Source organism: Onychostoma macrolepis, chromosome 24, assembly GCF_012432095.1.
Source record: "Onychostoma macrolepis isolate SWU-2019 chromosome 24, ASM1243209v1, whole genome shotgun sequence".
NCBI classification, from domain to species: domain Eukaryota; kingdom Metazoa; phylum Chordata; class Actinopteri; order Cypriniformes; family Cyprinidae; genus Onychostoma; species Onychostoma macrolepis.
Window position 1 is genome coordinate 16,273,015 of NC_081178.1, and position 27,572 is coordinate 16,300,586.

A 27,572-nucleotide genomic window follows, 5' to 3' on the forward strand; every position below is an offset into this window, starting at 1 on the left:
ACGTGGATCAAAGTAAAAGTCTTTATTATAATCCAGCACACAGAGTAATCCACACTAGGAACAGCTGAAGACACACGTACATAACATTGTAGACCCAACAAAGACAGACAGCACAGACTGGGACTTAAATGCATGGGGTAATGAGGGTAATTACAAGACTCCTGGATTAGTCCCCCATTCTGTTAACTATAGGTAACTTTGCAACTACATGTCAATTACCAGTCATTAGATCATTAGTAGACCATCTGCTAACACTTTATTTTTGGTCACCCAACAAACGCTCTAGTATAAGTAACTTTGCAACTACATATCAGTTTATTCTACAAACCCTAGTCTACTAATACTCTCCTACTCTGAGAGTTAGTTGACATGTTCCAGAGGTTTTTACAGTCAACAGAGTGTCTAAAGGAACCATCAAAACAGAAAGGAAAAAAAAACACTTAGACTTTCACCGGAGCATAAATGCTCTCAGGTAGAACACTGATGGCTTTTGGTTTTTTGTGTAGCACGTGGACCTGTGCATATACTACATCTGAGCCTTTTTCATTGTTGTCTTCTTCTGTTGAACCGTTCTCTGTAATGTGGTCGATCTGAGAACTGAACTCAGTTTCACAGTCACGCACACTTTGATCATCAGAGATCCTGTTGTTCTGGTTGATTAGTGAAAACATTAGCATAAGTGTCAATAGTTTCATCAATAGTTTCAAGTGTCAATAGACAGTCTGTATATGACATTTAAGAGTTTTTAATTGTAAACTAAATAACCATCAGCCTAATGAACTTAAATACTAAGGAATAGTGCACATACCTGATTTAGGCAATCTTTTTCTCCAGCATTGTCTCCCTGTGTGTCTTTTTCCTGGTCCTGCTAGTGGAAATAAACAATTAAACTTACAATCTGACTGACTGTGCATGACTGAAGTGCTTTATAATAGTTGATATGAAGTCAAACACTAGCAACTCTCTTATTTTCTAACTGTGGATGATGCTTAGACTAACGCCTGCAAAATGCTGAGCACATCTTAAAACCATATCAAAATTACATGAACGATGATCAAGTAAATGTAAATGTAATTAAATTTAACGAAATGTAATTAAATACCTTGTACAAAATCCAATAGCAGAGAGCATGAGCACTGCCGCAATTCCTCCCACACAACCAGCGATCACAGTCATAGAGTGTCCATCTTGTCCTGCGTCATATGAAATGCCTTTAATTGGACCATAATGTTGTATTTCAAATGATCTTCATTGCTTTAGATCTGCAAATCAGTTGTTGTTTTTTTTACATTTAAACTGTGTAAACTCACCTTCAGCTGTGAGCTGAATCTCTGCTGATGACTGATTGCCATGTTTATTCTGTGCTCTGCAGAAGTACAATCCTGTATTACTGTAATTTAAAATAAAATTAATCTTCTTTTCCTGAGCTATTGGCATCTCCTTTCCACGTTTGTACCAGGTGTAGTTCAAGTTATTTGATGGACTGGCTTTACTTCTGCAGGTCAAAGTCACATTTGTGCCAGCAGAGACTGAATCAGATCGATCGATGGTGATGTGAGTTTCTTTTGGAGAAACTTTGACAAAAACATAAACACATGCATGGGATAAAAGTAAAATCTTTGCAATAGACATGAGCTAAGCTAGCTAAAAATTCTATGTTTAGGTTGCAATTTGTGCATTTAAGAACACACAGGGTTCTGTTAAATGAAATAAGCAGTCACATCTCTTACACAGGACTCGTATCATCACGGTGCTCTTCACAGTTGAGGCATCAGGTGTATTTCTTGGATATGTAGCAGTGCAGGTGATGTTCTTCCTGTGATCTTTGTATGAAGCTTTGAAGGTCATGTTTGAAAACACTGACTGGGTTTTATCAGGTTTCTCCTGTAACTGTGTTGTAATGTGGGCAGATTCAGGGATGTTAGACCAGGATATTGTAGGAGGTTGTTTGGGGCAGGGGGCTTCAGCAGAGCAGCTCAGATTGACTGTAGTTCCCTCCTTCACATACTGTAGCTCACTGGGATTCAGTTCAGGAGGTTGTGCTGAATCTACAGGAAAAAAAAAAAAATATATATATATATATAATAAAAAAAAAATTAAAAAAAATAGTTCATCATAAAGAAACTTAATAATGTTAGTTATATAGTATTATGTAAATAATATTTAATTTTAAATGTATTTATTTATTTACTTACTTACATTTAATGACGTAAAGTATGGAAAGCTGTCCTGTATGTAAAAGGCAGTTTAGATGACATTTACCTGTGACATTGATCCTCACAGTCTTGCTTGAATCATCTGTCCCGGGGTTAAATGTTGCTCTGAACACATCTGGCTCCATTTGCAGTCTGAAGTAATAGATGTCTGAATGATTCTTCATGATGTTATAGAAGACAGTTGTGCAGTTCCTCTTATTGAGATCTCCAGTCATCTGTATGTCACTGAATCCTCTAATAATGTGTTCACTGCTGTTAAAAGCTATAAAACTCTCTTTGTTATCATACTGTGATATGCCTTTTAGCCAGATCCCATGAATAGATTTTGTTCTGTTACGTTTGTCCTCAAAATTAGAGATGTTGAATGTGCAAGGAATCTGCACACAAGAGCCTGTCAGAGCTGTTACTGTCTGAGGCATCACAGCAGAGTAGTTATTAACAGCTGGAAGATAAAAATACTTTAGTGAATAATGACTTAGAACTTAGAGCGATAAAGATCTTAAAGGGACAGTTCACACCAAAATGAAAATTTGTAGAACATACACATTCAAAGTATATTTTCATGCTGCTTTTGTCCATACAAAAAAAAAAAAATATATATATATATATATATATATATATATATATATACAGACCAGGGGTGTAAAATACTTGAGTATTTTTACTTGATTACTGTACTTAAGTATTATTTCGGGGATTTGTATTTTACTCAAGTACAGTTTAAAATGACTACTTGTACTTAGACTTGATTACAGAAAAGAACAAAAAACAAAACAATACTTTTTACAATACATTTTATTTTCTTATCTTACATTAAATATGGTAAACAGAAGCTGAAACATGTGCATCCCGAATCAATGATGTTTGTTTTCACGCATGAAGCACATGTGTTTCAGATTCAGTTATTATTTCAAGATTGAAATATTCACCATCAAATTTGAGTCTATTGAGTCTTTTGTCTATTTTGATGTCTCCATTAACTGTCTAGTATACTGTAGTATACCAAGTGCTGTAGTATACTGAATCCATATGCGTAATGGTTTTTACACTGTAGAAACTGTATATTAATATATGTGACCCTGGACCACAAAACCAGGCTTAAGTCGCTGGGGTATATTTGTAGCAATAGTCAAAAATACATTGAATGGGTCAAAATTATCAGTTTTTCTTTTATGCCAAAAATCATTACGATATTAAGTAAAGATCATGTTCCATGAAGATATTTTGTAAATTTCTTATCATAAATATATCAAAACTTCATCTTTGATGATTAATATGCACTGCTAAGAACTTCATTTGGAGAACTTTAAAGGCAATTTTCTCAATATTTAGATTTTTTTGCACCCTCAGATTACTAAATTTCGTAAAATTGACACTTAAGACTGGTTTTGTGGTCCAGGGTCACATATTATTACTGTATTAACTGCAGTTTATGAACTATGAATTAACTATAAACTAATAGTTTGTTAATGATTTTTAAGTACTTCATTAGTGTATACTTATTATTAAGTGTTACCAATTAATGTTATGGTGGCCATGATTGCTTTGCTTTTATAAAATGTTACAAATCTCCAAAAAGTGTTTACATGAAGATTGTATGTTAAATTAACTGTAAATCATGTTTAGTGATGATCTTACCAAGGAGCGTACAGTATATGTGGTATTATAATTAAGCCCTATATATTGAGTAACAATTATGGCTGCAGATAAATTATATTTAAAATCTAAATAATTAATGATTTATTAATAATAATAATATGTAATTATTAAAAAACCCTACAATGCTCTCATCATTTACTCACCCTCATGCCATCCCAGTATGTATGACTTACTTTCTTCAAATATAGAAACACAAATAAAGAGGTTTAGCCCATATAATGCAAAAGTATGCGACCGCTTCAAAAATCACACCAAGTGAGCACAATGATAAAGTATAGCTTACCATCATGTTCGAACAGCTCATTAGCATGTACTAACATAATTACTAATTAAATAAGCTTCTGTTTATGCATCTTGTTTTGATGATTGATGTTAAAATTCCAAGTATTAATTTAAGTCTTACTATTGGCTACAGCACATAAGATCCTAATTTTGTTCATCATGCTTGAAATGTATGTATCACTCTTTTTTTATTTAAAATTTTATTTACTTTTACTTTCATTTATTTAAAAAAAAGATTTTATATTTATTTTTATGCATTTATTTATTTTTATATTTATTTATTCTCACATTTATTTGAGGTCTATTTATTTATTTGGTTATTTATTTATTTATTTATTTTTTTTTACTTTTCTGTGCACAACATGGGAATGAGGGAGGATTCCATTGCGGAGCTCCGGTGCATCATTGGTTGAGAGCTCACATATGTGACCCTGGACCACAAAACCAGTCTTAAGTTGCACAGGTATATTTGTAACAATATAGCCAAAAATACACTGTATGGGTCAAAATCATCGTGTTTTTATGCCAAAAATCATTAGGATATTAAGTAAAGATCATGTTGCATGAAGATATTTTGTAAATTTCCAACCATAAATATCTTAAAACTTAATTTTTGATTAGTAATAGCCTATGTTAAGAACTTAATTTGGACAGCTTTAAAGGTGATTTTCTCAATATTTGGATTTTTTTTTTTTTTTTTTTTGCACCCTCAGATTCCAGATTTTCAAATGGCTGTATCTCGGCCAACTTTGTCCTATAACGAACCATACATCAATGGAAAGCTTTTTCAATGTATAAATCTAAATTTCCAAAAAATGACCCTCATGACTGGTCCAGGGTCACAATATAGAAGCATCAAGGGTCAGTTCTAACTAAGAGATAGAAATAGGAGTTTATACGGGATGAGGCAGATCAAGTGGAGAGGTTTTTTTTATTCTTTTTTATCAATTCTCATGACGTTGAATTATTTTATAGCGACCAGGGTTTTCCAAAAATAGAAGCACCATGCTAAATCCAAACACTTGTGTGATCCTTCCTCACAATATCGTCATCAAGCCCAGAATCATCACCAACATTGCCAGATTCTATACATGGTAGGTTTATTTTGTATGACAGAGAAAATCTTGACTCTGAAATGCAGTAACTGAAATTGTTTGGGTTACGTTTCCCAACCAACCAATGGCTCCTATGAAAAACAGAACAATCCAGGGCCACGTTTCCAAAAAGCATTGTGAGCCTGCGTGGACGGTAAAGACCTTTGATGCAACTGGTTTATGATAAACTTAGATTTACAATGCTTTTAGGAGTCAGATTTTCTCTGTGATTACAAAATAACACAAGCCTTATGGTGTGTTCACACCAAACGCGAATGTAATTATTTACACAAGTAGGTTACATACAAAGTCAATGCAAAGATGTGAATAGAGGTGAATTTGCTCCAGGCAACGCGAAATGCGCGACATGTTTGCTGCGAATGTGCAATATTCGCATCTTCTGCACAGGTTCAAAAATTTCAATTTGAGCGGAAAATTCAATTAATTCGGAAAAACTCTTAAACCATGGAAACAAAAATGGAGAGGAAACATGCCGTTTTATTTCTTTTGTAGGTCGGGTCTTCTATCACACACTGTGTCGGAGGGAACGACGGAGACGTGGATCAAAGTAAAAGTCTTTATTATAATCCAGCACACAGAGTAATCTACACTAGGAACAGCTGAAGACACACGTACATAACATTGTAGACCCAACAAAGACAGACAGCACAGACTGGGACTTAAATACATGGGGTAACGAGGGTAATTACAAGACTCCTGGATGACATGAACACAATCACGCAAGGGAGAAACTGGGTCATGGAGCACATGGAGGGAAAACACAACAAAACAGGTCCATATTCCTGACACAGCTGAAACTGTTTAACCAATAACCAGTAGACATGATTGTTTTTTATTTTACAAGATTTTATCTAGGTCACATTAACTACAAAAACAAGGATATAAGTAATTACACAGATAATTATAGAAATTATTTTTAACATAAAAATTTAAATAAACATGAATTTACAGTATCAGCATCAATTCTCATAAGGAAACACATTGAAGAACAGTACATGAGCATTTACTAACTAAATTACTAAATTAATAAACTTGATATTGATGTGGTCAATGATTTTGTTTGATGTTTGATGTCAAAATTCCAAGGAAAACACAACTCTGAGCATTGATCCCTAGCAACAGAAACTTAATGAAAAAGAAAATTTAAAAAAAACTTTAAATTTTAAAGGAAACTTTTGTATTTGTCCCCAGTACAAATTTTGATTTTGTAAACAAAATACATTATTATTCTTAATAACATAAACATCTTGTAAAAATGAAAATAATTATTTTTGGTAACATGATTAGTCCCCCATTCTGTTAACTATAGGTAACTTTGCAACTACATGTCAATTACCAGTCATTAGATCATTAGTAGACCGTCTGCTAACACTTTATTTTTGATTACCCAACAAACGCTCTACTATAAGAAACTTTGCAACTACATATCAGTTTAATCTACAAACCCTAGTCTACTAATACTCTCCTACACTGTAAAAACAAAACCTTTAAAAAAACGGCAAAAAGTCTGGCAGCAGAGTTTCCAGACGGATTCCGTTAAATTACAGAAAATATACATTTCACAAAAATACATGCAAAAACTGTAAAAATACAGAATAGACTTTACAGTCAAAATTAATTAAATTACAGTACATTACTGTTGATAATATGTTTTTAAACTATGGAAAAACTGACAAATTATGTCAAATTACAAAGAAAAAACAACCGACTTTCAGTTTTATCTCTGTAAATTTGGGGTTTTAATTAGTTATTTTATAAAACTGCTCTGTCCATCTACAGTAATTTACTTTTAAATTAAAGTTTTTCCATGTACAATAACTAAGAAATATCTTTAAAACTTGCAATATGCACAAAAAAAGTTTGTATATTTACAGGATTAATCCTTCCTTTTACATAAGCAATCTCACAATTTCAACCAATCTGTTAATTAAAAGGTATTTAGCAGTTATTTTATGAAATGGCTGTCTACCTACAATCATTTTCTGTTAAAATAAAATAAAAATTAGCTACAATAACTAAGAAATATTGTATAAAAATGTAGTAAGTATAGAATACAAAGACAAATGTCTCTAGATATACATTTTAATTGTTCATTTTCCATAAGTATTATAGTTTAAAATGTTTGTTGGACAGAAACAAGCATAGTACTTAGAAATACATAAAAATAGCAACATTACCAGCCAATTTCTGTAAAATTAATCTATTCTGTACTTATGCATAATTTTAAAGGAACCTGCACATTTACGTCAAGTTACACAAAGAATAAAATGATAGGAAATACATACTTAATACATCATTTAGAACATTCAAAAATACCTACATTAAAAGGAAATTGCTGTATACCTTTATACATTTACAATTACATTTTATCCAACGCAACATACAAAGTCCCTTTTTTTTTTCCAAACAGAAAGAGTTAGTATTAATGGGTCAAGTGTTCATGAAAAGATGCATTTTTAGCCATTTCTTGAAAATGGGTGGAGTTAGGCAGTTTACGTCAACAGCAGGGAACAGTCAAAGTAAAGGTCCATGAAAGTGATTTTGTGTCTATGGGATGGCACCACAAGGCGTGATTCACTTGCAGAACGCAAGCTTCTGGAGGACACAGGTCTGAAGTAATGAGTTTATGTATAGGGGTGCAGAGCCAGTGGTTGTTCTGCAGACAAACATCAGTGCCTTCAATTTGATGCAAGCGGAAATTGGCAGCCAGTGCAAACTGATGAAGAGAGGTGTGACGTGTGCTCTATTCGGCTAGTTAAAGATCACTCTTGCTGCAGCATTCTGGATCAGCTGCAGAGGTCTGAGTACATGCTGGAAGGCCTGCCAAGAGAACATTACAACAGTCCAGTCTGGATAGAACAAAAGCTTGGACAAGGAGTTGTGTAGCATGCTCCAAAGGAAGGGCCTGATCTTCCTAATGTTGTACAAGGTATATCCACAGGATCAGGCAGTGCAATGTGGTTGGTGAAGTTTATACGTGTTGGGTTGGCTGCAAACATGAGCAGTTTGACATGGTTGAGTTGAAGGTCATTCATCATCCAGCAAGAAATGTCCATCCAGCAGGCTGAGATGCAAGCAGCAACCGTCGGAACATCCAGCTGGAATGAAAAGTAAAGATGCGTGTCATTAGGATAGCAATACTGTTGTCAAAAGTAGACTTTGGTATCAAGTCAGTGAAATACTGGGATGCCAGGGGAAATGCTGGTATCGTCACATTTTTAAAATTTCAGTACCGACTTGGCACCAAAGTTAGTACTTTTGACAACACTAGATAGCAGTGATATGAAAAGCCATATTACTGAATGACAGACACATAGTCATATCATGTACATGGAGAGGAGAAGTGTTCCAAGCACTGAGCCCTGAGGTACCCCAGAAGCTAGATGTTACGAATTGGACACCTCACCCCTCCACAACACCCTTAGGTGGAGGGTAGTTCCTTAGACACCCTTACATGTTTTCATGATTTCTAGAAACCAGAACTTGTCCAAGCACCTTGGTTTAACTAAAAACTTTTGCTTCCGTTTAAAATGACAATGACTGTTGGCATAGTGCCAGAGATTTCACACATTACATAATGTAGATTTCTTTAAAAGTGCTTCTCCTCATACAATAAAATTCACAGACATCTTTTCATGTAGCTGTTTTACACTGATTTTGGTTTTAAATGGTCCTTGGTTTGTTTATTCACCCCTTACCACATAGGAACTGAAAATTATACACAAACAAGAACCGCTTGCACATCCCCCCCAAAAATACTGCTGCATGAAAAGAAAATAAAGAATATGTTGCATTATCATATGGCATGAGAACACTTGTCCATGCTGATTTCAGGTAAAAAATAAATAAAATAAGTTAAAAGTTCACTGTTTCACACCTGGATTGCCATGCTCATCTGCTCTAGCTCTCCAGTCTTTCCACCCGATCTGAAACCACAATTTAAAAAATTAATAATAATAAATATTCAAATACTTTGTATTACATTCACACATTACAGTATATGTTCCACTGAGACAATGGTCTGGAAGCTGAGAAGTAAAGGCTAACAGTGATGTCTTGGTCTGCCATGTGGTAGCTAAATCTATATAAACATTTAGAGAAATGTATATTATTTACTTTGACTTAGCTGCGTCATATTACTACATAGGGGCGTAACTGTCCATTCATCTGGATAGGTGCAGTTTTTATAATTAACGATCCAATATGTAATGACAATTCAACATCAAACATTAGCCACGTTCAGCGTTTCAAAATGTCCCGCCATTAAATAGTTTCAAAACTTGGCGGGTAAGTTACTGCCATATGAGCAAAGAATTCATGCACTTGAACAAAAGCTTGTTTTGAGGTCAACGGATCTTTCTTGCATTAAAACAAATTTGAAAGACGCGTGCTGCACATTAAGTATTTATTTGTAGTATGTAAGACTTACCTCAGTCGGTGATCGGTTGGCATGATGTCCGCTGTGGTATCATCAAAATGTGCTGTAGTTATCGAAAAACAGTCTCAGTGAAAGAACGCGATATTTTCTCACACAACTCCTAATGGATAGCCTGAAATTCAAATCATCCGCGCGCCCTTCCGTTACTGTCGAGAGCAGCTCTGCAGCTTGCATTGTGGGCGGGACTAAACGGAAAAGTTTTGGCGGCCGATTTGAAACTGCGTCATCACTTGTGCGCACACAGTGTTGCCAATTTATCGACTTTGTCGCTAGATTTAGCGACTTTTCAGACCCCCCTAGCGACTTTTTTCCAAAAAAGCGACTAGCGACAAATCTAGCGACTTCTTGGACAAACCTTAGCGAGTCTCTGTGATCGCTGGTACTGCCGCAACGGCGCGAGGTCAGGGTGCACGCACCTCTTTCTCTGCATCTGCTCTGTTCAGCGGCGGCTGAGAGGAGCAGCGCGTTCAGTTAAAACAGATACTATGTTGCTTCTCTAATTTTACATGCAAATATAGCCAAAATCACAGAACAGGAATTGTCTCTGTCTTGTCTTATCTTGTGTGTATTATTTTATTTCATCAGACGACGGCTCAATTATAAAATAGGATTTTTGTGCAGAGTAACTTCTTGGAAGGGAGAGCTGGTTATGTAGTCTTAAAGGGCTGCATTTCAGTCACTATTTCATATTTATCCCGTTGATTGACAACAGAAACAGTAAAATATATAAAGGAAAACAGTTTTATTGAGAATTTAGCTGCATTAAAATACAGTATGAGCACAGAGAGACAAACAAATGTAAAAGGCAATATTACGTGATGACGTCACGAATATGCTAATTAGCGTGTGACGTCATCTAGCGACATTTAGCGACTTTTCAAACTGGCTTTAGCTACTTTCCATCGAAAGAAGTTGGCAACACTGTGCGCACACACCATAGACTGTAAAAAAATCTTTATTTGAGTAGGCAACATTATACTACTGCTTAGAATATTCCATAATTTATTGAATATATATATATATATATTTGAATATAGTGTAAATGATTTCAAGTAAATAGGCAAGGGTACACTGTAACCTCACGGTTCATTTTTAATGCATGATTTATAATAAAGAATGCCCATAGAATGCTGCAATGCTATACTTTTTGGCATGAAACTTAAAAAAAAACATCAAATGTTTCCCGAAGCATCAAAATAAAATTCTGTCGAAATAATTGGACAGTACACAGTGACTGACTGTTGATTTGTGGGTATACCTTTTGTTCCTATTTTTACAGGAAAAATCTGTAAAGATTATGTAAAATTACACATTACTCTGTAAAAATACAGAAAATGTCTTTTTAAAAGTGAAAAATTGTTGTAATACCAAAATACAAGCAGTTATCTGTAAATATAATGGTAGAACTTTAAAATACAGCAAATATCTGTAAAATAACAGGTATTATATTGTATAATGGAAAAACAGGAAAATTCTGTAAAATAATACAGACCATTAACTGTAAAATTACATTTATTTTTAACAGTATACTCTGAGAGTTAGTTGACATGTTCCAAAGGTTTTTACAGTCAACAGAGTGTCTAAAGGAACCATCAAAACAGAAAGGAAAAAAAAACACTTAGACTTTCACCTGAGCATAAATGCTCTCAGGTAGAACACTGATGGCTTTTGGTTTTTTGTGTAGCACGTGGACCTGTGTATATACTACATCTGAGCCTTTTTCATTGTTGTCTTCTTCTGTTGAACCGTTCTCTGTAATGTGGTCGATCTGAGAACTGAACTCAGTTTCACAGTCACGCACACTTTGATCATCAGAGATCCTGTTGTTCTGGTTGATTAGTGAAAACATTAGCATAAGTGTCAATAGTTTCAAGTGTCAATAGGCAGTCTGTATATGACATTTAAGAGTTTTTAATTGTAAACTAAATAACCATCAGCCTAATGAACTTAAATACTAAGGAATAGTGCACATACCTGATTTAGGCAATCTTTTTCTCCAGCATTGTCTCCCCTGTGTGTCTTTTTCCTGGTCCTGCTAGTGGAAATAAACAATTAAACTTACAATCTGACTGACTGTGCATGACTGAAGTGCTTTATAATAGTTGATATGAAGTCAAACACTAGCAACTCTCTTATTTTCTAACTGTGGATGATGCTTAGACTAACGCCTGCAAAATGCTGAGCACATCTTAAAACCATATCAAAATTACATGAACGATGATCAAGTAAATGTAATTGCAATTAAATTTAACGAAATGTAATTAAATACCTTGTACAAAATCCAATAGCAGAGAGCATGAGCACTGCCGCAATTCCTCCCACACAACCAGCGATCACAGTCATAGAGTGTCCATCTTGTCCTGCGTCATATGAAATGCCTTTAATTGGACCATAATGATGTATTTCAAATGATCTTCATTGCTTTAGATCTGCAAATCAGGGTTTTTTTACATTTAAACTGTGTAAACTCACCTTCAGCTGTGAGCTGAATCTCTGCTGATGACTGATTGCCATGTTTATTCTGTGCTCTGCAGAAGTACAATCCTGTATTACTGTAATTTAAAATAAAATTAATCTTCTTTTCCTGAGCTATTGGCATCTCCTTTCCACGTTTGTACCAGGTGTAGTTCAAGTTATTTGATGGACTGGCTTTACTTCTGCAGGTCAAAGTCACATTTGTACCAACGGAGACTGAATCAGATCGATCGATGGTGATGAGTTTATTTTGGAGAAACTTTGACAGAAACACAAGCACAGACATGGGATAAAAGTGAAATCTTTGCATTAGACATTTCTGGGTAGCTGAGCATCAGATTCTATGTTTAAGCTGCACTTTTATGTGCATTTAAACAAGCACAGGGTTCAGGAAATGAAATAAGCAGTCACATCTCTTACACTGGACTCGTAGCATCACGGTGCTCTTCACAGTTGAGGCATCAGGTGTATTTCTTGGATATGTAGCAGTGCAGGAGATGTTCTTCCTGTGATCTTTGTATGAAGCTTGGAAGGTCACGTATGAAAACACTGACTGGGTTTTATCCTGTAACTGTGTTGTAATGTTGGCAGATTCAGGGATGTTAGACCAGGATATTGTAGGAGGTTGTTTGGGGCAGGGGGCTTCAGCAGAGCAGCTCAGATTTACTGTAGTTCCCTCCATCCTTCCTTTTTTCAGATCAGTGGGTTTCAGGTGAGGAAGTTGTGTTGAATCTACAGAATAAATTATTGTATGTAATATTTAAATTTGTATGGATTTATTCATTTCAGATATTTTTTCCCTTTCACCCAAAAATTTAAATTTGCTGTTAATTTACTCATCCTCAGGCCATCCAAGATGTACGTAGGTGTAATTTTTTCTTCAGCAGAACAATAAAGAAGACTTTTAGCTGAAACTGTGGTTCATGGTGATTCATAAAATGCAAGTCAGCAGTTGCCCATTTTTAAGAATAAAAAAGCATATCAAGGAGCACAAAATTAATAGGCCCTAAACTCTTAAAAATAAAGGTGCTTCACGATGCCATAGAAGAACCTTTTTGTCTAAATGGTTCCATAAAGAACCTTTAACATCTGAAGAACCTTTGTTTCACAAAAGTTTCTTTGTGGTGAAAGTAGGTTCTTCCGATTATAAAAAGGTAAGAAAGAGATGGTTCTTTAAAGAACTTTTAACTGAATGGTTCTTTGTCGAACCGAAAATGGTTCTTCTATGGCATCACTGGGAAGAACCTTGTGAAGCACCTTTATTTTTAAGAGTGATATATCTGTGGTTCCTGGCAATATACTGTGGTCTTATGAAGCGAAACAGTTGGTTTGTGCAAGAAACAGAACATTATTTTAAAACATTATTACCTGTAATTCATAGCCTCAGGGAAATGGAGAAATCTGATTCTTTCAGCCCGATTTGATGAACTGCAGCTAGTTCACCAAAAAGAACTGATTAAAAAGAATGATTTGTTCAGGAACCGGACATCAGCATCAAAAAGCAGTATAAACGTGTGATTCTCAGAATTTATCAGGAGGAAGAACGGATCTGATTAGGTGTCATTTTTTATATAGGTTTTGTTTGTATATTTAATGTAAATATATGTAGGAAAGTCAAAAGAGTGTATTAAGACAAGGATGAGATGACAGAGTTATGAAGTTAAGTTGATGCTTATTGTTATTGATTACTATTATCAACATGGAGTGAAGGGGTAGGATTAAATAAGCTTATGCTTCTTCCTACTCCTTTTTGGACATGTAGAAGTTGAAATTGTTTTGTATTGAGTTGTTTTGTTTTGACTATGTTTATTTACATGTTCGAAATAAACATTTAAATCACAATCACAATCACTCCTGACCATTTACCTGAGGCTATGGATTACAGGTAATAATGTTGCAAATAATGTTCAGTTTCTCGCACACACCGATCGTTTTGCTTCATAAGAGGGGAAAGTCGTGGCCCAATGGTTAAGCACACCAAGCCAAAGCCGACGAACTAGTGGCGACGAAAGCAGACTGCGGGGTCGGCTCACGTCGGCAGCGTCTGGGTCCAAAGTTGCCCTGACACACCAAGCCGACGCTCGACACCCGACGGCCAAGTAGCACGTCCGTTCTGCGCTTTTCTCGTGTGCTAGTTCGCCAGCTGAACAGCCAATCAGAATGATCAGATGGCCCGACTGACCGACGAACTCCGACGCCGATTCAACATGTCGAATCGGCCGAAAAAAAGCAGACGAGGACCAACTTCAGCCGACGGCGTGAAACACACTGAGAAAACTTAGTCGGCCAACGAACAAAAACTGCCCGACGGCCCAGTACCAGTAGCCCCTCACTGGCCGACCGACGGCTTGGTGTGTACCGGGCTGAGAGTCGGACTCATAACCCAAAGGTTGCGGGTTCAAGTCTCGGTACCGGCAGGGATTGTAGGTGGGGGAGTGAATTTACAGCGCTCTCTCCACCCTCAATACCACGACTGAGGTGTCCTTGAGTAAGGCACCGAACCCCCAGCTGCTCCCCGGGCGCCGCAGATATATTTACAATTATCTGTGTTTATTTGTAAGATGTTCCATCCAGAGTGACTTGGTGAAGAAAACCTGTATGTTAAAGATTACATTTACCTCTGACATTGATCCTCACAGTCTTGCTTGAAACATCTGTCCCGGGGTTAAATGTTGCTCTGAACACATCTGGCTCCATTTGCAGTCTGAAGTAATAGATGTCTGAATGATTCTTCATGATGTTATAGAAGACAGTTGTGCAGTTCCTCTTATTGAGATCTCCAGTCATCTGAATGTCACTGAATCCTCTAATGATGTTTTCACTGCTATTAAAAGCTATAAAACTGTCTTTGCTAGCATGCTGTGGTGTGTTTTAGCCAGATCCCATAAATAAAACGTGACCCGTTACGTTTGTCCTCAAAACCAGAGACGCTGAATGTGCAAGGAATCTGCACACAAGAGCCTGTCAGAGCTGTTACTGTCTGAGGCATCACAGAAGAGTAGATATTATCAGCTGCAAGATAAAAACAAAAAATAAAATCAGTGCATTAGTCACATAAAGAGAAGGGATCATTTATTTATTCATCTAATAATTTACTCATCCCCAAGTTCCTCCAAACCTATGGCTTTCGTTCTATTTTAATGATACTGTTTTCACAATGTTCATATTCATACTAAAAAAAGTGTAACACATAAATGACACAACAGCACCATAACAGTAATTACGACTTATATATGACTTGTGTCCTACATTCAAAGACTTCTGAAGCCACGTGATAGCTTTATCTGAGGAACAGACAGAAATGACAGTCTTTGTTCGATACATTTGTTCCTTTTTTTTTTGTCCTTTGCTGATCACATGCCTGCCCACTATTTCACAGTGGTGGAGGTAACAAATTACAACTACTCACGTTACTGTAATTGAGTATTATTTCAGCAATGTAACAGTACTTGTACTTGAGTACAAATTTTCAGTACTCTTTCCACCACTGCTATTTCAGTAGTGGTTCTGTTGGTAAATATTGTGATATTTGTCATCGAAAATACATTTTGAATAATATGGACCAACCTGAGTGAGTGTGTAGAAACACAGAGCTGAGGATAATGATGAAGGATGTTATATGGAGCACGAACATTTCTGGAGCTCTGAAACAAACACCGGAAAGAAAATGCGTTTATATACAGCGGGTAAAATAAGTATTGAACACGTCACCATTTTTCTCAGTAAATATATTTCTAAAGGTGCTGTTGACATGAAATTTTAACCAGATGTCAGTAACAATCCAAACATACAAAGAAAGCAAAACAAATAAGTTCAGAAATTAAGTTCTGTGTAATAAAGTGGAATGACACAGGGAAAAAGTATTGAACACATGAAGAAACGGAGGTGCAAAAAGGTATGGAAAGCCAAGACACCAACTGAAATCTATTAGTAATTAGAAAGCAATCCTGCCCCTTGTCAGTGAAAATGAATATTATCTGGTTCAGTCCCAGTTGATGACCTATAAAAAGGTGTCTCATTACCAACGTGTCACACAAGAAACATTTCATGATGGGTAAAAGCAAAGAGCTCTCTCAAGACCTTCGCAACCTTATTGTTTCAAAACATACTGATGGCATTGGTTACAGAAGGACTTCTATACTTCTGAATGTTCCAGTGAGCACTGCTGGGGCCATAATCTGGAAGTGGAAAGAACATAATTTCACCATAAACCGGCCACGACCAGGTGCTCGTCGCAAGATTTCTGACAGAGGAGTAAAAATAATTATCAGAAGATCTTCAGAAAGACCTGGAATTAGCAAGTACAATTGTTTCAAAGAAAACATTAAGTAATGCACTCCACCGCCGTGGCCTGTATGCACGCTCACCATGCAAGGCTCTATTGCTGAAGAAAAAGCATGGTGAAGCTCGTTTAAAGTTTGCTGCACAACATTTAGACAAGCCTGTGAAATACTGGGAGAATATAATCTGGTCAGATGAGACAAAAATTGTACTTTTTGGATGCCATAATACACACCATGTGTGGAGGTCAAATGGCACTGCACCTCACAACCAAAACATCATGGTGTAGCACTGGCAAAATTCTTATAATTGAAGGAAGGATGAATGGAAAAATGTACCGAGACGTTCTTGATAAAAATCTGCTGCCATCTACCAGGATGATGAAGATCAGTGATCCCAAACACACAGCCAAGGAAACTCTCAATTGGTTTCAGAGAAAGAAAGTAAAGCTGCTAGAATGGCCAGCCAATCACCTGACTTGAATCCAATAGAAAATCTATGGAAAGAACTAAAGATCAGAGTTCATAGAAGAGGCCCATGGAACCTTCAAGATTTGAAAACTGTTTGTGTGGAAGAATGGGCCAAAATCACACCTGAGCAATGCATGCGACTAGTTTCTAGTTACAGGAGGCGTCTTGAAGCTGTCATTACCAACAAAGACTTTTGTACGAAGTTAAATACATTTCAGTAAGCGTGTTCAATACTTTTCCCCTGGGTAATTCCATTTAATTACACAGAACTTAATTTCTGAACTTATTTGTTTTGTTTTCTTTGTACTGTATATATGGATTACTTGGGTTGTTACCGACATCTGGTGAAAATTTCATGTCAGCAGCACCTTTAGAAATATATTTACTGAGAAAAATGGTGACATGTTCAATACTTATTTTACCCGCTGTATATTTCTGCCAAAAAACATACAACAAATAGTTTTTACTCTGTCCACAACTGTAATCCATGAACTGCGCCTTATGCTTATGCGTTAATACTAAAGAAATTTCAGCTTTACGTTTAAGAGTTAATAGTCAATGCAAACTGCAGATTCTCCCATCCTCGATTAATATCTTTATAAAATGAATAAGCATTGTTATGAACTTTCTGTACAACATTTTTCTAATGATTAATATTTTAAAATCGGTCAGTTTGCAAGAGAAAAGCCTTACCTCAGAGCAATGCAGTCAAAGAAAAGCAGAAGTTCATGAAGATGTCTTCCTCTCTATGAGATCTTACTGATGTGAAATACCATGACTACCTCCCAGCAGCATTACAGGACGAGATATTAATCTCATTCTGTGATTAAACACCCATGTTTGAAGAATAAAGAGGAAAGGAAAGACAATGCACAACAAATAAATTGAAGAATTTACAATTCTTCTAAGTTCTTCCACTTTAGAATGAATTCACAATTAAAATGAATTGTAGAATATAAGTGTGACATCAAAATCACGCTGACACTCATTCAGCTGAGCTGAATTAAAGTGCATTTGCACACTCATCCTGTCACGGTGTGTCAGGCAGGAAGGGACTGGAGACAACTGGAGATTCTGTAAGAGATAACATTTAATAGAATACTCAGGAGAACAGACAATACACACCTAAACATAACTAAGATCGGACAAAACTTAAATGAAACTGAAAGCTTATATTGAATAGGAAACAAAGGAGTAAACGAGATGATTAGTACAAAACAGGTGGGGATAATAAACGCTGATTAACTAACAAGAACCGGAACTAAACCAAATAAGGGCAAAGAGGGGAAAACACATAACACATTCATTGCATATCATTGTATTATCTACAGGTGCATCTCAATAAATTAGAATGTCGTGAAAAAGTTAATTCAGAATGTCCTGAAAAAGTTATGCAAGTTATTTCAAAAAGTGAAACTTTCATATATTTTAGATTCATTGCATGTAAAGCAGTCACGTAGCTACGGGTGGGCCTGGGCCCACCCACTTTCATCTGTGGCCCACCCAATGTAATTTTCCAAATGGATGTAATTTATTAAACGATACTAATAAACGTCTTATTTCACTGTAACTATTTATTAAAAAATATTAAACGCTTGTTTTCATGGTCAATTACAGGTCGTTTCTTAGTTTTCCCTCTTCCTATAGGTGCATATCATACTCTTGTCAAAATGATGATTCGTCCGTTTCTGTTAGTCCCACCCACAATGTTATGTTTACGACCTATGTTTACGACATAAGGATATAATAGCAAAATGCACGCGTTTGTGAAGTTAAATTTGAAAATAGCCTAGTGAAGCAAACATAAATCAGATCAATTCTTTAAAAAGTAAAAGGCTTAGCAATCAATCCGGACCATCTACAGATGAAACCCGACAGACCACCTGAGGGTGCTGGATTTATCGATCGGAAACTTCTGAACCAAGCGTGTTTGAAACATCATATTAGCATAGGTACAGTGTTTGATCCGCTAAACAGATGGGTCCTTTGTGGAAAGAAACACATAAACATTATGCTAGATCCTGGTCGCCACAACAAACTGCATAATTTGCAGCTGCGCACATTTCTGCGGTCCTCGATGTGTGTGAACTGACAGAGATGTTTGATTATGAAATCATCAGCGAAGCCCTGTTGTTTCACACTGAGGTAATGCTTTTTAATAAACTTCCTTTAGTTAACGTTAGTTAATGCATTAACTAACATTAGCAATACATTTGTTATGTGTTTATTCATCTTTGTTAACCAGCTCAGGCAAATGTTAACAATGTTAACTTTTTAAATGTTAATTTTTAATTTTAATAATGTCCTATTAGTACATTTTTTTTAGGTGTTTGCCTGACAAAGGTCTCTGGACTGAAACGTTGTTTTTTTTTAAATTAAATAAAGGGAATAACAGTGTGCAGATCTTTTTTCCACTATTAGTAAATTTTGAAATGAACATTAACATAACAAATTACTAATGTTAATGCATGCTTTAGATATACTGTGTAATGAACCTTGGTGCTGTATTTTTTGTTGGCAATTTGACATGCTGTTTTCATATACACACCTGGCCCACCCAGTTTTATGTAGGCCCACCCACTTAAACATTTCTGCCTACGCTAGTGATGTAAAGTAAAACATTTCAAAAGTTTTTTTTGTTTTAATTTTGATGATTAGAGCTTACAGCTCATGAAAGTCAAAAATCAGTATCCAAAATATTAGTCAAGTCAAGTCACCTTTATTTATATAGCGCTTTTATAATACAGATTGTGTCAAAGCACTTAACAGTATCAAATTGGAGGATAGAGTGTCAGTAATGTATAATGATAAGATTAAACACTCAATTTTCAGTTAAAGGCATTTCATTATTGAATTCAGAGATGTCATTGTCTAGCTCAGTTTAGTTTAAATAGTATCTGTGAAATCAAATCAGCGATAATCGCTAGAAATTAAGTGTCCCCAACTGAGCAAGCCAGAGGCGACAGCGGCAAGGATTCTAAATATTAGAATATTTACATTTGAGTTTCAATTAATGACCATCCCTACAGTATAAATTCCGGGTATCTCTTGTTCATTGAAACCACATTAATGGAGAAGACTGCTGACTTGGCAATGATCCAGAAGACGAACATTGACACCCTCCATAAAGAGGGTAAGTCACAGAGGGTCATTACTGAAAGGTGTGGCTTTTTACAGAGTGCTGTATCAAAGCATATTAAATGCAAAGTTGACTGGAAGGAAGAATGTGGGTAGGAAAAGGTGCACAAGCAACAGGGATGGCCGCAAGCTTGAGAATACAGTCAAGCAAAGCTGATTCAAACACTTGGGAGAGCTTCACAAGGAGTGAACTGAAGCTGGAGTCAGTGCATCAAGAGTCACCGAGCTCAGACGTCTTCAGGAAAAGGGCTACCAAGCCACTTCTGAACTAGAGACAACGTCAGAAGCATCTTACCTGGGCTGTGGAGAAAAAGAACTGGACTGTTGCTCAGAGGTCCAAAGTCCTCTTTTCAGATGAAAGTCCAATGTGAAGTTTCCACAGTCTGTGATGATTTGGGCTGCCATGTCATCTGCTGGTGCTGGTCCACTGTGTTTTCTGAAGTCCACAGTCAACGCAGCCATCTACCAAGAAATTTTAGAGCACTTCATGCTTCCTTCTGCTGACAAGCTTTATGGAGATGCTGATTTCATTTTACAGCAGGACTTGGCACCTGCCCACACTGCCAAAGGTACCAAAAGTTGGTTAAATGACCATGGTGGTACTGTGCTTGATTGGCCAGCAAACTCGCCTGACCTGAACCCCATAGAGAATCTATGGGGTATTGTCAAGAGGAAGATGAGAGACACCAGACCCAACAATAAAGATCAGCTGAAGGCTGCTATCAAAGAAACCTGGGCTTCCATACCACCTCAGCAGTGCCACAAACTGATCACCTCCATGCCACGCCGAATTGAGGCAGTAATTAAAGCAAAAGGAGCCCCTACCAAGTATTGAGTACATATACAGTAAATGAACATACTTTCCAGAAGGCCAACAATTCACTAAAAATGTTTTTTTTATTGGTCTTATGAAGTATTCTAATTTGTTGAGATCGTGAATTGGTGGGTTTTTATTAAATGTGAGCCTAAATCATCACAATTAAAATAACCAAAGACTTAAACTACTTCAGTCTGTGTGCATTGAATTTATTTAATACACAAGTTTCACAATTTGAGTTGAATTACTGAAATAAATGAACTTTTTCACGACATTCTAATTTATTGAGATGCACCTGTATATTATCTATGCCAACTGAAACATTCTGAAACTGCTTGTTTGTAATACTAACCAATTAAGAGCACATCTATTGACTGCAGAGGAGCTTTTGTTGTCTTCGTACTCATTGTAGCTGATACAAAAGTCAGCGACAGTGCAACCCACAAATTAACAGAGTTTTTTTTAACTGTATGCTACCAGAGTGCTTGTCAAAGTCTAGCCTATTTATAATCTTGCATTAAAAAAGGAACTACAGCTTATAAGCATTTTAGACATATCGTCCTTTAGTCTGTTTAAACATGACTTTAGTGATGTGATGTACCACTGACCGACTCAGAGTAAGAAACGCCAAGTTTGTCTGTATTCAATTTCTGAATTTAAAACTGTATTCTGAGAAAATACTTTACTGTGACTTTCATTTGTATTTTTTTATATAACATGTCAGGTGGTGTAAAGTTTAACCAATAACCAGTCAACAGAAGGTCTCTATCTAGGTCATATACAGTGTTAATCAGTTAATCAGTCACAGTTTCCTCGGAGGAAATAAGCCATTACAAAGATAATGACAGATAATAGACATAAATTATAACACAATATTAATGTTTAAAATAAACATGCATTTTTCAGCATTAGTTCTCACAAGGAAAGGCATTGAAGAACAGCTCATCTGTGTCACTTTGTGATGCAGTAGTTCTGCAGCTTTGAGATGTCAGTCTCTTTATAATAGACGATAAGCGTTTCATCATCAGAAATGATTTATTCAGATATTTTTCAGTAAGCAGATTTTTTACACCGACTGTATATTTGAGCACATACTAACACAGCTGAGTATACTGTATTTCTGTGTATTCGTCATGTTTGAAGATTGTTTCTGTGACGCAGTAGTTCTGCTGCTTTGAGATGTCAGTCTCTTCGTAATACACGATGAGTGTTTCATCATCAGAAATCATCTGTTCATTGATCATGTCCCTGGCAATGCTGACACAATGAACGTCAGTGTTATTAACCTGTGCACAAAGAAAACTGATTTCAAACATCTTTTAAACAATAAGCAGAATAAGTGAAATATTTTATATCAACAACAGAGTGTGTAAAATTTATGATTTTAACATTTTGATACAAATAATCTAAAAGCTTATAGGAGCATTTCTGAATTCCAAGATAGTTGGACAAAATTAAACAATCATAAACATACCCAACCAGAAGGATCCTTCCCATTGTCACTGGGTTTGTTGAAGGTTTTTGTCCTAATAAGGCTGTGAGGAAGGTCAGAATGTTTTTAGGCACACTTTTGTTTTCTCAGCAGCCTATAATGCCACATAATTATATTCAAACTAACTTTACAAACTTTACAAAAGTTTAAATGGGTAATAACGACAGAAATGTTGTGAAAATGTTTTATTGTTAATAAAATTGAAAAGAACACTTGTCTTATTTCTGAAAAGCAGAAAAAAAAACATTTTATGAAAAATATCATATCTTAGATGGTTACAAATCCCATCATGCACTTATTTGACTCAAGATTGACATTAAAATAATTTTACATTTGAAAAAAAAAAATTGATAAAAATAATTTTGCAACATAAGTGAATGCATTATATTCTCATAAATGGAAACAATTCTTTTTGCACAGAGTGAGGAAACAAAGAATTCAACTAAGAATGACTTGTTTAACCACATTTGCACGACTGAAGGGCTTTGTAATAGTTTGTAAATCACTGTGAGGTCAAACACTAACAACTCAGTTTCATATGTTTTAACTGTGGCTGATGCTTAAACTAACACAAGCACAATGTTGAGTGCATCTTAAAATATCCTGTTTCAAAATTACAACTGTTATGAGTAAATACGACTAAATTTACCTTGTGCAAAAACCAATAGCAGAGAGTGTGAGCACAGCCACAATTCCTCCCACACAACCAGAAATCATATGCATAGATGGTCCATCTTGTCCTGTGTCATATGAAACACTCATAACCGGGCCAGAATGTTGACTTTCAAATAATCTTCATTGCTCTAGATCCATAAATTACTTTGTTCTTTACATTTAAACTGTGTAAACTCACCTTCAGCTGGACCTTTTCTGATGACTGTTTTCCATGTTTATTTTGTGCAATGCAGAAGTATGGTGCTATTTGATCATGAGTTAAATGAATCTTCTTTCCCCAAGCTATAGGCGTCTCCACTCCACGTTTGTACCAGGTGTAGTTCAAGTCATTTGATGGATTGGCTTTGCTTTTGCAGGTCAAAGTCACATTAGTGCCAACAGATGGAGTAATGACGATGTGAGTTTCTTTTGGAGGAACTTTAAAAGAAACACAAGTAGAGTAAACTGATACCTGATCCTAAATTATAGCGATGACTTATTTCATTTAATCACATCAAGAATTACGAGAAACACAAAACTACTCCAAATCTCTTACACAGGACTCGTAGCATCACGGTGCTCTTCACAGTTGAGGCATCAGATGTATTTCTTGAATATGTAGCAGTGCAGGTGATGTTCTTCCTGTGATCTTCGTATGAAGCTTTGAAGGTCACATATAAAAACACTGACTGGGTTTTATCAGGTTTCTCCTGTAACTGTGCTGTAATGTGAGCAGATTCAGGGATGTTAGACCAGGATATTGTAGGAGGTTGTTTGGGGCAGGGGGCTTCAGCAGAGCAGCTCAGATTGACTGTAGTTTCCTCCATCACATACTGTAGCTCACTGGGATTCAGTTCAGGAGGTTGTGGTGAATCTACAGAATAAATAAAAGATTGTGGTTCATCATTAAGTAAACTTACAATTCTTAGTGATGTGAGACTGAAGTAAGGAATAATTGACGAAGGGCCGTTGAATTCTTAGAAATTAATGCACACCCGAGGTGGTGATGTGGCCACGACGCAAAGCGTCATTATATTTAATACATAAAATTTACAATTATCTGTGTTAATTTGTAAAATGTTCCATCCAAAGTGACTTGGTGAAGAAAACCTGTATGTTAAAGATGACATTTACCTCTGACATTGATCCTCACAGTCTTGCTTGAATCATCTGTCCTGGGATTAAATGTTGTTCTGAATACATTTGGCTCCATTTGCAGTCTGAAGTAATAGATGTCTGAATGATTCTTCATGATGTTATAGAAGACAGTTGTGCAGTTCCTCTTATTGAGATCTCCAGTCATCTGTATGTCACTGAATCCTCTAATAATGTTTTCACTGCTGTTAAAAGCTATAAATCTGTCTTTGTTAGCATACTGTGGTGTGTTTTTTTAGCCAGATCCCATAAATAAAATGTGACCTGTTACGTTTGTCCTCAAAACCAGAGACGCTGAATGTGCAAGGAATCTGCACACAAGAGCCTGTCAGAGCTGCTACTGTCCGAGGCATCACAGCAGAGTAGATATTAACAGCTGGAACATAAAAACACATTAGTTATATATATATAAATAACAGCTAAAAAAACAGCTTTCAAGCAATGACTCTACATCAGTGTGGAAAGACCTGAAAGCCATCACCAGCTACAAGACCCCATCCCCCAGCACTGAGGCCAATCAACAACTGGCTGAAGACCTGAACGAGTTTTACTGCAGGTTTGAAAAGACTGGTCTGACACCCCACACCCGCTCCGACCGTCTCACAGCACAGCCATTCACACCCTCACCCTCCCTCCCCCCTACTGTTTCTCAGCCTGTACTCAAGATCTGTGAAGATGATGTATGCAAAGTCTTCAGAAAGCAGAAGATAAGGAAAGCCAAAGGCCCAGACGGTGTCTCTCCAGCCTGCCTCAAAGCCTGTGCTGTCCAGCTATCATCCATCTTCACATTGATCTTCAACAGATCACTAGAGCTGTGTGAAGTCCCCTCCTGCTTCAAATGTTCCACCATCATCCCTGTACCCAAGAAACCAAAAATCACAGGACTTAATGACTACAGACCTGTTGCCTTAACGTCTGTGGTCATGAAGTCATTTGAGAGACTGGTGTTGGCCCACCTGAAGGACATTACTGGACCCTTGCTGGACCCCTACAGTTTGCTTACCGAGCAAACAGATCTGTGGATGATGCAGTTAATATGGGACTGCACTACATCCTGCAACATCTGGACAAACCAGGGACTTATGCAAGGATCTTGTTTGTGGACTTCAGCTCCGCTTTCAACACCATCATCCCAGACACCCTTCAGAACAAACTGACACAGCTCTCTGTACCCACCTCCATCTGTCAGTGGATTACCAGCTTCCTGACAGACAGGCAGCAGCTAGTGAGGCTGGGAAAACACACATCCAGCACCCGCACCATCAGCACTGGAGCTCCTCAGGGCTGCGTTCTCTCCCACTGCTCTTCTCCTCTACACAAATGACTGCACCTCTAAAGACCCTCTGTCAAACTCCTGAAGTTTGCAGACGACACCACAGTCATCGGCCTCATCCAGGACGGCGACGAGTCTGCTTACAGACAAGAGGTTGAGCAGCTGGCTGTCTGGTGCAGTCACAACAACCTGGAGCTGAACACGCTCAAAACTGTGGAGATGATAGTGGACTTCAGGAGAAACCCCCCTCCTCTCCCCCCACTCACCATCATGAACAGCACTGTGGCTGCAGTGGAGTCATTCAGGTTCCTGGGCACCACCATCTCTCAGGACCTGAAGTGGGACAATCACATTGACTCCATCGTGAAAAAGGCCCAGCAGAGGTTGTACTTCCTTTGTCAGCTGAAAAAGTTCAACCTGCCACAGGAGCTGCTGAAACAGTTTTATTCAGCTGTTATTGAGTCGGTTCTGTGCTCCTCCATAACTGTCTGGTTTGGGTCAGCCAGCAAATCAGATTTAAGAAGACTTCAACGGACTGTTAGGACAGCAGAAAAGATCATTGGTGTGCACCTGCCCAGCCTTCAGGACTTGTACAACTCCAGAGTGAAGAAACGGGCAGGTAACATCAAAGACCCCTCTCACCCCGGACACAACTTGTTTGCACTTCTCCCTTCAGGCAGACGCTACAGATCTCTGTGCACTAGAACATCTAGGCATAAAAACAGTTTTTTCCCCCATGCCATCTCCAGCTTAAATAGCTAACACATGAATCATTACCTGTGTTCTGTAATTCATTCTGTAATTCATTCTCCATCTTTAATTATTGCCTCCCTCTCAAGTATTATGTAAATACACATACATATGTTTATCTATACAGCTGTATATAGAGTAAATAATGCACAAATCTGTACATAAATCTACTGTTCCAGATTCATACTTATTATTATTAGGATTATTATCCATTGTTAAGTCTTACTATTTAAATGTTTTTTTCTGTTCTCATGTCACATGTGTATTTATGTATGTATGTATGTATGTACCAGGAGCACCTTAAAACCACAACAAATTCCTCGTGTGTTTGCGCACACCTGGCGAATAAAGCTAATTCTGAATTCTGATTCTGATTCTGATATATATATCTTGAACTGTGACAGACTGAATGATTTAAATATTAAGTGACAATACAATCATATTTGAGTTGTATGGTGCCTGGGGTAAATGAAGCCTAAGCTTGCTATTGAAAAATTCATTTAAAAATGGACTAACCTGAGAGAGTATGTAGTAACACAGAACTGATGATGATGGCGAAGAAAGTGAAATGAAATACAGACATCTCTAGAGGTCTATTAGGTCAGAATCAGTAAAGTGATCTTCTGACTTCTGATGTTGAACAAGATTAATATAGGGCACAGAGAGAGATCATGGGATCACTTTCAAAGCATTTTTTTCAAGGATAAAAATAATGACATTCAATCAAAATACATTTGATTTTCTATTTAAAAGTACAATAATAGTATAGTAGCCTATAGTTTTATGCCAAATTATTGCAGGGCTATTTCTAAAGCAGGCATAAACCACAAAGCTAAAAAAGTAATTGGGCTAAATAGTGTTTTAAGATAACATTAGCCAAGAAGGCAGCTATTACAGATTCTTACAAAAGCCTGTTGTGAAGCCATTCCAATCAATTAAATCTCTTTTACTGTAAAATAAAAGCTGTAGGTGAAAGACATTTACTACAGATATCTATTTTGTTACAGATAACTCATAATTTTACAAAATAGAGAAAAAAAAAATCTTACCACACAACAGTGCAGGCGTTCACAAAAGCAGAAGATCATTTCCATTGCAACACATTTTAAACATCAATTTGAAGAACTTGACATGAAGTAACACTGCCCACCCATGATGTATAAAAAATACATTGTTTCATCAGTTATGAAATAAATGTTAAATGGGTGATCTATCACCATAGTTTATCAAAATATGACCAAGATTTGATGAAATATTCAGCATTTTATTTCTTAACATTAATGTTAACTTAATAAGCCTTTTCTCGTTACTGTTAAATAAAACTGCCCACTTTAATATGCTGTTAACATTGAATGAA

The 27,572-nt window shown here is 36.6% G+C and overlaps 1 protein-coding gene and 1 long non-coding RNA gene across 2 annotated transcripts; both read right to left on the minus strand.

The window, feature by feature from the left end:
• Nucleotides 1–813: 813 nt before the first annotated feature.
• On the minus strand, nucleotides 814–27,282 carry LOC131532852 (B-cell receptor CD22-like). The gene is made up of 6 exons (XM_058764631.1): nucleotides 27,265–27,282; nucleotides 24,172–24,568; nucleotides 23,594–23,911; nucleotides 1,311–1,574; nucleotides 1,103–1,193; nucleotides 814–868 (listed from the first exon to the last, which is right to left on the minus strand). Exons 2-6 carry the CDS (start codon nucleotides 24,338–24,340, stop codon nucleotides 814–816), a joined length of 897 nt encoding a protein of 298 aa, XP_058620614.1. The 5' UTR covers nucleotides 24,341–24,568; nucleotides 27,265–27,282.
• LOC131532869 (uncharacterized) lies at nucleotides 11,185–18,026 on the minus strand. Its single transcript, XR_009268974.1, has 8 exons — nucleotides 17,630–18,026; nucleotides 15,753–15,829; nucleotides 14,804–15,197; nucleotides 12,606–12,917; nucleotides 12,183–12,444; nucleotides 11,980–12,070; nucleotides 11,685–11,745; nucleotides 11,185–11,538 (listed from the first exon to the last, which is right to left on the minus strand). It is a non-coding gene; the product is annotated as an uncharacterized LOC131532869 (long non-coding RNA).
• Nucleotides 27,283–27,572: the final 290 nt, after the last annotated feature.

What these genes read in the sequence shown, in the direction of transcription:
- LOC131532852 (XM_058764631.1), bottom strand. Translation starts at nt 24,340, where the DNA reads ATGACTGGAGATCTCAATAAGAGGAACTGCACAACTGTCTTCTATAAC. An exon ending in TGTGAGGATCAATGTCAGAG is followed by an intron (nt 23,912 to 24,171) that starts GTAAATGTCATC and finishes TTTATTCTGTAG; the next exon opens with ATTCACCACAACCTCCTGAA. An exon ending in CGTGATGCTACGAGTCCTGT is followed by an intron (nt 1,575 to 23,593) that starts GTAAGAGATTTG and finishes TTTTTGTCAAAG; the next exon opens with TTTCTCCAAAAGAAACTCAC.